The sequence below is a fragment of the Mobula birostris genome, chromosome 6 (genome assembly GCF_030028105.1).
Source record: "Mobula birostris isolate sMobBir1 chromosome 6, sMobBir1.hap1, whole genome shotgun sequence".
NCBI classification, from domain to species: domain Eukaryota; kingdom Metazoa; phylum Chordata; class Chondrichthyes; order Myliobatiformes; family Myliobatidae; genus Mobula; species Mobula birostris.
The window spans coordinates 140342395-140355240 of record NC_092375.1 but is presented as its reverse complement, the minus strand read 5'-3'; the positions used below and the strand labels follow the sequence as shown (position 1 = coordinate 140355240).

General features: G+C 41.8%; 1 protein-coding gene across 4 annotated transcripts in view; it reads left to right on the top strand.

The window, feature by feature from the left end:
- LOC140199415 (SH3 domain-binding protein 4-like) overlaps positions 1-12846 on the top strand; it is a 128293-nt gene that overhangs the window by 33654 nt on the left and 81793 nt on the right. For all 4 annotated transcript variants that reach the window (XR_011886413.1, XM_072261474.1, XM_072261472.1 and 1 more), the window contains one exon: positions 7724-7957. Coding sequence is in view for 3 of the 4 variants with exons in the window: in XM_072261474.1 (XP_072117575.1) it covers positions 7840-7957 (118 nt within the window). In the remaining variant the exon portion in view is untranslated. The remainder of the gene's footprint in view (positions 1-7723; positions 7958-12846) is intronic.

Genomic DNA, 12846 nt, shown 5'->3' with positions numbered 1-12846 from the left:
TTATTGATTTTTATGTAGAATCTCAGAGTGTGATGCATAAAAGAACTGCTAGTTTATTTAAAGCAGAATGGCTTAATGAAACAATAGGATCTGCTACACTGAAAGCGTGTCAGGAGTGTGCAGCTATGAGAAATATTTACGTACAATAGAGAAACTGGTGTTATCTGGGTGTATTGTTGCGATGCAAGTGTAGCTGAGCAGTTTGCAAGTGGGAAGAAGTGGAGTGATAATTGAAAACTTGACTTTAAAAGGTCATTAAGCAAGCAAATCACATATGGATGATGTACAAAAGCTTGGGCGAGAAAATCCTTCATTACCAGTATATATAGTGGCATACCAAAGTTTGGGCACCCCTGGTCAAAATTTCTGTTACTGTGAATAGTTAAGTGAGTAGAAGATGAACTGATCTCCAAAAGTCATAAAGTTAAAGATGAAACATTCTTTTCAACATTTTAAGCAAGATTAGTGTATTATTTTTGTTTTGTACAATTTTAGAGTGGAAAAAAAGGAAAGGAGCACCATGCAAAAGTGTGGGCACCCCAAGAGATATGAGCTCTCAGATAACTTTTACCAAAGTCTCAGACCTTAAATAGCTTGTTAGGGCTATGGCTTGTTCACAGTCATCGTTAGGAAAGGCCAGGTGATGCAAATTTCAAAGCTTTATAAATACCCTGACTCCTCAAACCTTGTCCCAGCAATCAGCAGCCATGGGCTCCTCTAAGCAGCTGCCTAGCACTCTGAAAACTAAAATAAATGATGCCCACAAAGCAGGAGAAGGCTACAAGAAGATAGCAAAGCATTTTCAGGCAGCCATTTCCTCAGTTCATAATGTAATTAAGAAATAGCAGTTAACAGGAACGGTAGAGGTCAAGTTGAAGTCTCGAAGACCAAGAAAACTTTCTGAGAGAACTGCTCGTAGGATTGCTAGCAAGGCAAATCAAAACCCCCATTTGACTGCAAAAGACTTTCGGGAGGATTTAGCAGACCCTGGAGTGGTGGTGCACTGTTCTACTGTGCAGCGACAGCTGTGCAAATTTGACCTTCATGGAAGAGTCATCAGAAGAAAACCTTTCCTATGTCCTCACCACAAAATTCAGCGTCAGAAGTTTGTAAAGGAACATCTAAACAAGCCTGATGCATTTTGGAAACAAGTCCTGTGGACTGATGAAGTTAAAATAGAAATTTTTGGCCGCAATGGGCAAAGGTGTGTCTGGAGAAAAAAGAGTGCAGAATTTCATGAAAAGAATCTCTCTCCAACTGTTAAGCATTGGGGTGGATCGATCATGCTTTGGGCTTGTGTTGCAGCCAGTGACATGGGGAACATTTACTGGTAGAGGGAAGAATGAATTCAATTAAATACCAGCAAATTCTGGAAGCAAACATCACACCGTCTGTAAAATCTGAAGATGAAAAGAGGATGGCTTCTACAACAGGATAGTGATCCTAAACACACCCCAAAATCCACAGTGGCCTACCTCAAGAGGCGCAAGCTGAAGGTTTTGCCATGGCCCTCACAGTCCCCCGACCTAAACATCATCGAGAATCTGTGGATAGACCTCGAAAGAGCAGTGCATGCAAGACGGCCCAAGAATCTTACAGAACTAGAAGCCTTTTGCAAGGAAGAATGGGCGCAAATCCCCCAAACAAGAATTGAAAGACTCTTAGCTTGCTACAGAAAGCGGTTACAAGCTGTGATACTTGCCAAAGGGGGTGTTACTAAGTACTGACCATGCAGGGTGCCCAAACATTTGCTTCAGACCCTTTTCCTTTTTTGTTACTTTGAAACTGTAAAAGATGGAAATAAAAAAAGTAATCTGCTTAAAATTTTAAAGAAATGTGTCATCTTTAACTTCATGCCTTTTGGAAATCAGGTCATCTTTTACTCGCTTAGCTATTCACGGTAACAGAAATTTTGACCAGGGGTGCCCAAACTTTTGCATGCAACTGTATTTCAGTGCCACTGAGCAAAACATTGCACAGCACAAGATTTTTGTGCACTCTGATCAGTACAAGTTAGAACATTGGAGCTCATGGTATGACAAGGCTCTAGCATGGATGGAGCACAGGCTGATTGTCAGGAGGCAAAGAGTGGGAATAAAGGAAGCCTTTTCTGATCGGCTGCCTGTAACTAGTGGTGTTCCACGGAGGCGATGTTGGGACTGCTTTTTACATTGAATGTCAATAATTTGGATGATGGAATTGATGGCTTTGTGGCCAAGTTTGTGGACAAAACGAAGATAGGTGGAGGGTCAGGTAGTGTTGAGGAAGAATGGAGGCTACAGAAGGACTTGGACAGATTAGGAGTATGGGGGAAAAGGTGGCAAATGGAATACAGTGTCAGGAAATGTATAGTCCTGCACTTTGGTAGAAGGAATAAAAGCATAGATTATTTTCTAAACGTGGAGAAAATTGAAAAATTCAAGGTGCAAAGGGACTTGAGAGTCCTTTGTGTGGGATTCCTGAAAAGTTAATTTGCAGGTTGAGTCGGTGGTAAGGAAAGCATATGCAATGTTAGCATTCATTTCAAGAGGACTAGAATATAAAAGCAAGGATGTAATGCTGAGGCTTTCTAAAGCACAAGTGAGGCTTCACTTGGAGTATTGAGAGCAGTTTTGGGTCCCTTATTTAAGAAAGGATGTGCTGGCATTGGAGAGGGTTCAGGGGGTTCACAAAAATGATTCTGAGAATGAAAGGATTATCGTATAAGGATTTTACTCACTGAAATTTAGAAGAATGCGGGAAGATCTCATTGAAACCTATCAAATGTTGAAAGGCCTAGATAGAGTGGATGTGGAGAGCATCTTTCTTATGGTGGGGAGTCTAGGATCAGAGAGCACAGCCTCAGAATAGAGGGACGTTGCTTTAGGACAGAGATGAGGAATTTTTTTGGCTAGAGGGTGGTGAATCTGTGGAATTAATTGCCACAGGTGGCTGTGGAGGCCAAATCATTGGGTGTCTAAGGTGGAGGTTGCTTGATTAGCCAGGGTGTGAAAGGTTACCAGGAGAAGGCAGGAGCTAAGAGGGAAATGGATCAGCCACGATGAAATGACAGAGCAGACTCCATGGAATGAATGGCCTAATTCTGCACCTCTGTCGCGCGATCTTATGATTTTAGACCATATTTAAGAGTGCTATATTCTGTTGTTATAGGAAGGACATGGAAGCTTTGGAGAGTTACCTGAATCCTGCCTGGATTAGAGAAGATCTCTTTTGAGGGAAGGTTGAATGAGCTAGGGCTTTTCTCTTTAGAGTGAAGTAAGATGAGAGGCGACTTGATAGAGGTGTACAGTACAAGATTATGAGAGGTGCTGATAGAGTGGACAGCAGGTGCCTTGTGCTCAGAGTGGTTGTGGCCAACACTAGAGGATGTCCATTTAAGGTGATTGGAGGAAACGCTGGTGAGGGGAGGGGATGTTAGAGGTGGTTCACTTACACGGAGAGTGGTGTGTGCCTCAATCTCACTGCTAGAGGCTGCTCCAATAAGGACAGTAAAAGACTCTTAGGTAGGCACTTGGATGCATGATTATGGGCTGTGTAGGAGGGAAGAGTTAGATTGATCGTGAAGGAGGTTTATTTGGTTCACATAATAACATGGGTTGAAGAGCCTATACTGCACTGTTCTGCTCAATGTTTATCATTAGGAGACATAGTCTTGTGAAGTTACAGCTCGCCTTGCAGTTACAATGCATGCAGAAATGGGAAAAGTTTGGTGTTCCATTTCTGGGACGAGTGCACATGTTCCTGCAGGTAGCTTGCCTTCCAGGGCACATGGGTGCTCATCAGTTGCCGCAGACGGTGGATTGATTTCCAGAACCCCGGATGTGACCTCCAGGTCACCTGACAGGATCTAAGTAATTCACTCAACTACAGAATGCATCAATCTCATGAAGCAGGTCAGGGTGACACGTCAGAGTCCCTGGGCAAGATTTATTTAGCAGTCTGTCACAACAGTTCCAAGGAAATAATTAAAGCAGATGGGGACATTTCATGAAGTCTTTAGTTTCACAAATAGCAACAAGAAATTGGGGTTGGCAATGAGATTTATGTCGTCGTGCTCTGTTATGCTGGCCAGTGTGGTTGCAGTCATTGGTCTTTTGAGAGCTCAGCAGCAGTAAGTCTGAGAGCTTATCAAGGAAATATTTTGAAAAAGGAGCAGTGCTTGGATGTGAGACCAACTTCCTTGCAGGCTGGTTTTCTAGAGCTGCCAGGGAGGATTTAAATTAACTTGTCAGGGGGATGGGAACTAGTGATAAGGATGAGAATGGGGCAGCTGGTATACAAATTGATGCAGTGTGTAGTGAAACTGTCAGGAAGGACAGGCAGATAATGGGGCAAAACTGCAGTCAGTGGGATGAGTTGAAGTGTTACATGGGAGCAAAATCAAGAAACCAGTGATGAATACAGGACTGAAGGTGTTATATTTGAATGTTATGTTTATATTTGAATGCATGCAGTATACAGACTGAGGTAAATGATCTTGTAGCACATTTAGAAATTGACAGCTATGATGTTGTGGGGATCACTGAGTCAAGGCTGAAAGAAATTCATAGTTGGGAGCTAAACATCCAAGTATAAACATTGTATCAAAAGGATTGGTAGCTACCAGAGGGGGTTGGTAAAAAATCAAATCAAATCCTTAGAAAGAGGTGACATAGAATCAGAAGATGTAGAATTCTTGTGATTAGAGTTCAGAAATAGTAAGACCCTGATGGGAGTTATATTAAGGCTTCAGAACAGTAGCCAGGATGTGGGATATAAATTACAATAGGAGATGGAAAAGCTATGTAAAAAGGGCAATGTTACGATAGTGAAGTGGGATTTCAATATGCAAGTAGACTGGGAAAATCAGTTCCCAATCTGTGATTGCAGTCACAGATGTTTACAGCACCAGCATAGTGTTGCAAACACTGAAGATTGCGGGTTGCCTTCAAGAAGGTTGTCTAAAAGTAGTGGACAATTATTAATGGAGGTAAATGAATAAACTCAAGTTTGCGAAGGGAGTGGAAAACAGCCAGAAGACCTTTGCTTGGTCAAGTATGGAACTAATGTTTCCAGAGCAGCAGATGTAGTGGGTCTCAGTGGAGTCAGCTGACATTATGGGGGTGGAGGTAGACACACTGACCAGAATCACAACACACTGGAAATGGGAACTTGAAAAACAATCTGGCTATTAGTCATGGAAGGATGGAGTCCATCAAAAGTTCAATGTGGTAAGCACAGGCACACTTTCAAACCAGTCATGGTCTGTTCAATTTTGCAGCGCTGAGTTCTGTATCTTTTTTACTAACCTGTTTAAAAATCACTTTGGGCTCTTGTTGACCATAATTTAAATTGGTTTTGGCAACTTGTGTGCAATTATTGATATTCATTTGGACTTTTCATTTCTGAAATCTCTTGACATTATTGAAGGAGTTTATGTCACATCAGCCTTACTTAAAGCTGTATATTGCATCTCCGGTATTTAATTCTAATGGTGAGAGCTGTTTTACTACTCTCACTCCTACCACCCATTTTCAGCATAAATATCACACACTGCTTCAATTATGGCTTGGTGCCATTGAATGTCATTTCATCGTTTCTATTATTATGGAAATTAGAGCCTTCTGAGGCCTGGTGACGCTTCAGAATTTTACTTGTTTTCAAGGCAACAGAAACTGGAGCCGTCAATGTGAAGTGCATTATTTTGAAGAAAAGGCACAGATCTGATCACTTTACTGTGCGTCAGTGGGTCTTCTGTTTCAGAGTTTGCGCTCATTTACCTTTGGTAATGTGGCAGAGCAGCCTAATGTCAGAGTCTGTGCAGAAGGCTGAGGAGAGATTTCTCTCTTCTCCCCTCCTCCATCTAAGATACAAAAGCCTGAAAGCAAATACCATCAGTTCCAAGGATAGCTTCTACCTAGCTGCTATCAGACTATGAGAGAGCACCTAGTATGATAAGTTGAACTCTTGACCTGTTAACTTTATTCTACATTGATTAGTTCTACCTCAGGGGTCCCCAACCTTGTCTGCACCGCGGACCGACCGTCGGGGGCGGGGGGTTGGAGGGGGGTGTTCAAGTAGGGGTGCCAACTTCCTCACTCCCAAATAAGGGACAAAAGTAGCGGTCAAATACGGGATACTTGTGTTTACCCCAAGAAAGACTACCATGACCATGAAGCCTTGTGCGGGCACCTGTGTGCGCATGCGTGACGTGCGCACGTGTGTATATGCCGATTTTTTTTTCTCTACAAATCGGTTTTGGCTTAATCTTCCCGATTCTGTTAAGCGAAACTACACTGTACATACATTATTTCTACTTTATATAGGCTGTGTATTTATCATATCATTCCTGCTTTTACTAAATGTTAGTGTTATTTTAGGTTTTATGTGTTATTTGGTAGGTTATTTCAAGTTCAACAGTGCGTGACAGGGAATGAGGAAAGGTGCAGCTGACTCGTATTGTTTCATATCGCCAAATCATATCGTTTCCTCGCGGCCCGGTGGTTGGGAACCACTGTTCTACCTCAATGCAGTGTGTTTTGATCCTAGATTTAGAGAGTTGCAGTATGGTAACAGGCCCTTCTGGCCCAATGAGCCACGCCATCCAGTTATGCCCATGTGACTAATTAACTTACTCATCCGTACGCATTTGGTATGTGGAAGGAAAATGGAGCACCCAGGAAAAGCCACATATCACTTGAGAGAACGCACAGATTCTTCACAGGCAGCAGGAGGAGTTGAAACCAGGTGCTGTAATAGTGTTACCTTAACTGTTACACTGCAGATTCCATGTGATCTGATCTGTATGAACAGTATGCAAGGCAAGCTTTTCGTTGTATCTCGGGGCATGTGACAATAATTTCAAATCCTTTTTTATCTCATTGTTGGTCAATCGTATATCTTGCTCAGGTCTTAGCCCATTTTAAGAAAAAAATAAACACATTAATAGTTTACATACACCTATTGAGGAGAGTTCTACAGATCAGGATGTCATTGCAATGTAACTGAGGTATTACTACTTACTGCACTCCCCTCCAAATCCCCTGAGCTGGTACTAACACTGACCAAGATTCAAACCGTCTGATCTCAGGACAACACTGAGGGCGGTACAGTTGGTTTCAAGAGGTTAAGATCTGACAGAGCAAAATCTTTGATTTTACAACAGAGTTTCACGCAATAATCTTTTATGTGGCCGATGGCCTTGTATGGTCTAATGGCCTCGTGTTTCACAGCCTTGTACAAAGAAGTCAGTTGGAGAATGTGCTTCTGGACCTTTGCTATATACTACTAGCCGTTAGGTTGTCGAAAAGATGGCAATTTCTTCATTCCTTTCTTGTAGAGCTTATACTACTAAAACCTGTAGCTTGTAACCTATTGTAATTGAATGCAGACTTTATTCAGTACAAAGGCCAAAGGATCTTTCGTCTATCTATTAGCTGGTATTTGCCATTCTTTCTTTGGCTGAAATGATTAATGCTGAGGTGTTTTCTGTTGCATACAAAAGTTCGGTGACCCAAGCTAATGCATTATATAAAGCATCTTGGCAAGAACAAATGAAAGCCAAATTTACTTTTATGTAAATTTGGGCCTCTGTCACATCCCATTAGGACTTCCATTTGTGTGCTTGTTTACCACCGGAATTGACTTGTTGTTCAGACTATGTGATATAGTGATGGTTTGTATTTGTCCATAAATTTTGATACATTTTTAGGGACTAATTTGTTTTGTGATTTAATTCTTGCAGATGGTCTGATTACAGAAGGAAGTATAGTAATTGCTGAGCTGGTTTCCAGCCTTTGAAAGTGGCTACCAATGAACCACAGTTTGATGTGCACCTTTGAGGTCTGAACTGAGGTAACAATGGCAGCTCAAAGAATTCGCTCCACCAATACAGGTGGACTTCCCCGATGTAAATCCGAAGGCACGTTAATCGATGTTGGTGACTGCTTCTCTGAGCTCAATTTCAGTGAGGTCAAAGGTGGGTGTTTGTATTAGTTTATTAACAAGAACAGAATGAATATGTTTCTGTGATTGATTTGTTAAATTGTGACCCTTTTATTTGAAAAAAGATTATTTCTGTTTGAAAATTTATAACTTGGTGTCTGGATTAGTCATGAGCTCCTAAGCAATTCAGTTTGACGTCAAAAATAAATTGTTAAATTGGTTTATTTTAGTCATGGTCGCTGAGGTACAGTGAGAAACTTTGTTTTGCACGCTATCTATACAGATCATTTCATCACATTAAGCCATTGAGATAGTACAAGGGAAAACAATAACAGAATACAAAATAAAGTGTTACAGTTACAGAGAAAGTGGAGTGCAGGCAGACACTAAGGTGCTAGTCCATAACAAAGCAGATTGTGAGGTCAAGAGCCCATCTATTGTATTAGGGGACCATTTGATAATCTTATGACAGCAGACAGAAACTGTTCTTCAGCCTGATGATAGCTGCTTTTTACGCTTTTGTAATTTCTGCTGGATATGAGGGGGCAGGAAAGTGAATGAAATGAGTGGGTTCATTGATGATGATGGTGGTTGCTTTGCTGAGGCCCCAAGAAGTATAAACAGAGCCTAAGGATGGGAGACTGGTTTCTTAGCGTAGATGTGACCACAGCTCTCTGCAGTGTCTTGCGATGTCATGCAAAGCAGTCGCCATCCAGAGCTGTGATGCACCCAGATATAAAGCAAGGTATCGATTAGCAACTGAGGTTGAAATATTATTACACCTTTTTTCCAGAGCATCAAGACCTGCTTTTTTGATTGGATGTAATTCAAATTATTTCAGTTAACACTTCACCTCAAAAGGAATGATTCCAAGGGAGGGCAGTTATGTCAATTGTCACAAACTTTAACTTAAATAGACCCTACTAAAGACACTGCTGAGAAGTTGAATTTTAGGTACTGCCAGTTGTTAAGTACTCTTAAAATGATTACTGATCATCCTAGTATTTAACCCAATGACATGGAAGGTTTCAATGCAGTCTAGTGATAAACCATACTAAGGCATCATAACACATGTCGACAGCTAAAGGTGTCTGGAGCCATGATTGGAAAAAATGTAGCAACTAAAATCAGGGTTAATGCAGGAGATCAGAATTGGTGGATTGTAAATTTCTTGAAGATCTGGAGGAAGTTTACAAAGAGATGTAAAAGAAGGTCATGGAAGATTTAATACCAACACAGCTTAGCAAGCAACACGTGGTGTCCATTAAGTGTTTTGTAGGCACTTGTGGCCAAAACTCTCCATTTGTTGCTTAAGTAGCACAGTGCTACGGTGGGTAGGGACGTTGCCTCACAGCGCTGGAGACCTGGGGACCAACCTATCCTTGGGTCCTGTCTGTGCAGAGTTCAAACATCCTGTCTGTTTCCTCCAGGACCTTTACTTTTCCCCCCAATCCAAAACTCTTGCAGATTTGTAGGCTAATAGGCCTAGGCATAGTCATAGTCATACTTTATTGATCCCAGGGGAAATTGGTTTTCATTACAGTTACACCATAAATAATTAAATAGTAATAAAACCATAAGTAATTAAATAGTAATATGTAAATTATGCCAGGAAATAAGTCCAGGACCTGCCTATTGGCTCAGGGTGTCTGACCCTCCAAGGGAGGATTTGTAAAGTTTGACGGCCACAGGCAGGAATGACTTCCTATGACGCTCTGTGTTGCATCTCGGTGGAATGAGTCTCTGGCTGAATGTACTCCTGTACCCAACCAGTACATTAAGTAGTGAATGGGAGACATTGTCCAAGATGGCATGTAACTTGGACAGCATCCTCTTTTCAGACACCACCGTCAGAGAGTCCAGTTTCATCCCCACAACATCACTGGCCTTACGAATGAGTTTGTTGATTCTGTTGGTGTCTGCTACCCTCAGCCTGCTGCCCCAGCACACAACAGCAAACGTGATCGTACTGGCCACCACAGACTAGTAGAACATCCTCAGCATCGTCCGACAGATGTTAAAGGACCTCAGTCTCCTCAGGAAATAAAGATGGCTCTGACCTTTCTTGTAGACAGCCTCAGTGTTCTTTGACCAGTCCAGTTTATTGTCAATTCGTATCCCCAGGTATTTGTAATCCTCCACACTGACCCCCTGGATGGAAACAGGGGTCACCGGTGCCTTAGCTCTCCTCAGGTACCACCAGCTGCTTAGACTTTTTCACATTAAGCTGCAGATAATTCTGCTCACACCATGTGACAAAGTTTCCTACTGTAGCCCTGTACTCAGCCTCAGCTCCCTTACTGATGCATCCAACTATGGCAGAGTCATCAGAAAACTTCTGAAGATGACAAGACTCTGAAGATGACAAGGCCTGTGTAAATTGCTCCTCATGTACAGATGTGTGTGATCTTGGGGGTTGAGGGAGGAGTGGTGTAAATGGTGGCACGGCACGGTGAGCTCAGAGGCCAGTTCCTATGCTGTATGAGTATCATTCACTGACTCTGTGAATCAGGGTCACTGAATGGCTAACATGTACAGAAATGTTCTTCAGTCTTTTCTGGACAGAAAGTTGAAGAGTTGCAAAAAAAAAAGTTTCAATGATTTGAAGATTATGTTGTTAAATTCATGCTGAGGACAGCCAGGAGACTGAGTGCAGCACTTCTTAGAGTAAATGTCAAGGGAGCTGAAATGGTTCATAACTTGATATAAATGCATCACCAATCACCTGGAGGTATTTAGAAAGCATTCAGCTGAATATTTAACCAGCATAGTTAATGTGGTTCCTCTGAGCCATTGTGCTAATTTAAGCTGATGGAGAGCAGTAGCCTGTTCTGTCTTGCTCCAGCCTGTTAATAAAATAACAAACTGCAGAAATCAGGAAAACTCCCATTAAGTAAATGGGAAGAATGAATTCCCTTCAGGTCAACTTGCGTGCAAAGAAACAGCAATTGCTCAAGTAACTTTTGCAACAGTGCAAGCTGAACACCCGGATTCTTAATATATGTCTTGGAGCTCCATTGGTTTACCAATTTTAGTGTCAGAACTTAATTTAAATCCAAAAGTGGTGCTATTTTTGGTCAAGCTGATTGTTCATGCTCTTGTTATGTGAGTGGATGGTAAGTGCCGAACTTGTTTTAAAAATTATAAAACAAAAGGTCATGGATAGGGACATATTTCTGAAAAGAAAAATTTGCTTTGTTAAGAAATTTACATTTCCAGTACATGTCATTCCAATTGTCTCTTTGGGGTATCTTTGTTTATTCAAATCCCACAGGCGAATGCTGATTTTTTTTTTGCATTAGGCTAGATTTTTAACCAGGGATCTGTGTTGTTTCTGATGGAACATACATTACTGTGCAAAAGTCTTGGGCACCCTAGATATATATCTCAAACTTTGCACAGTACTGTAGTAATTTTATGTATTGCACTGTACTGCTGCAAAAAAAGAACAAATTTCATGATGTATATGAGTGATGATAGACCTGATTCTGACATAGGTCTCCATTGTGGACTGAGAGTGGGAAGGGGGCAGAGAGAGGGGAATAATGGTTCGGAACAAGGGAAGGAAGGAGGGAGGGAGCGCAGAGTGCCAGAGAAACCTTCTGTAATGAGTAATAAACCAATTGTTTGGAATCAAGTGACCTTGCCTGGTGTCTCAAGGGCTGGGTGTTTTTATTTTTTAAATTATGGAGATACAGCACAGATAGGCCTTTCTTGCACATCAAACCGCGCCACCCAGCAACCCTGCAGAATCACGGGACAATTTACATTGACTAAGGAACCTACCAACTGGTAGGTTTTTTGACTGTGGGAGGAAACTGGAGCACCCAGAGGAAACCCACGTGGTCAGGGGGAGAACATGCAAAATCCTTATAAACAGTGGTGCGAATTGAACCCGGGTCGTTGGTACTGTAAAGTATTGTTCTAAACACTACGCTACCCTACACCCCCCACCCCTGGCATTCCAACTCTGCCACCTCTCCCACACCCATCCTGTGATGTTCCATCCTCACCATTCCCAACATTCTTTGCTCCTGCCAAATTTACAAACTCGCTGTCCACTCTACATTGACAAATACAGTACTGTGCAAAAATCTTGGGCTATGACACACACCTTAGACTTTTGCATAGTACAGTACTGTATAACAATAATTAAGCTAATAACACCTAATCCTTTCAGTCTGCACTTCATCCACTTCTCTCCATTCCCTGCTTATCCATGTGCCTACCTTAAACCAGTTCTGTCATATTTGCTTCCCACCACCACCTCTGATAGCACATTTCAAGCACTCTCCACCCTCTGTGTATATGTAAAAAAAAATTGCCCTGTACATCTTTTTTGAACATCCCCTCTCACCTTAAATATGTGCCCTGTGATATTAGGTATTTCAACCCTGGGAAAAAGATACTGGCTGATTACTCTGTCTATGCATCTCAGCCTTATAAGCCTCTATCAGCTTTCCTCTCAGCCTCCAAAGAAAACAGCCCAAAGTATAAAATGCTGGAGGATCTCAACTGGCCAGGCAGCAGCTAAGGATTAGAAAACAACCCAAGTTTGTCCAACCTTTACTTCTAGCACAGGCCTATTAATTCAGAAAGCAATAAAATGTGAGTACCTGGAATCCTCAGAAGGTCCTAATTCAGAAAGCAGTCTGGTAAAACTCTTCTGCACCCACAGTTTCCACAAGCTTCCTATAATGTGGTGCTCTACCTGCAACCTAACCAGAGTTTTATAAAGCTGCACGTTACTTTTTGACTTGAATATGGGCTGATTAGTGAGTTTACAGTTGACACAAGGGTTTGAGTTGTGAACAGGGAATAAGACTGTGAAAGAATACAATAGAATATAGATCAGTGGGCAATGACATGGCTGACAGTTTAATCCGGCTGAGTGTGAAGAGTTGCACTTTGAGAGGTCAAATG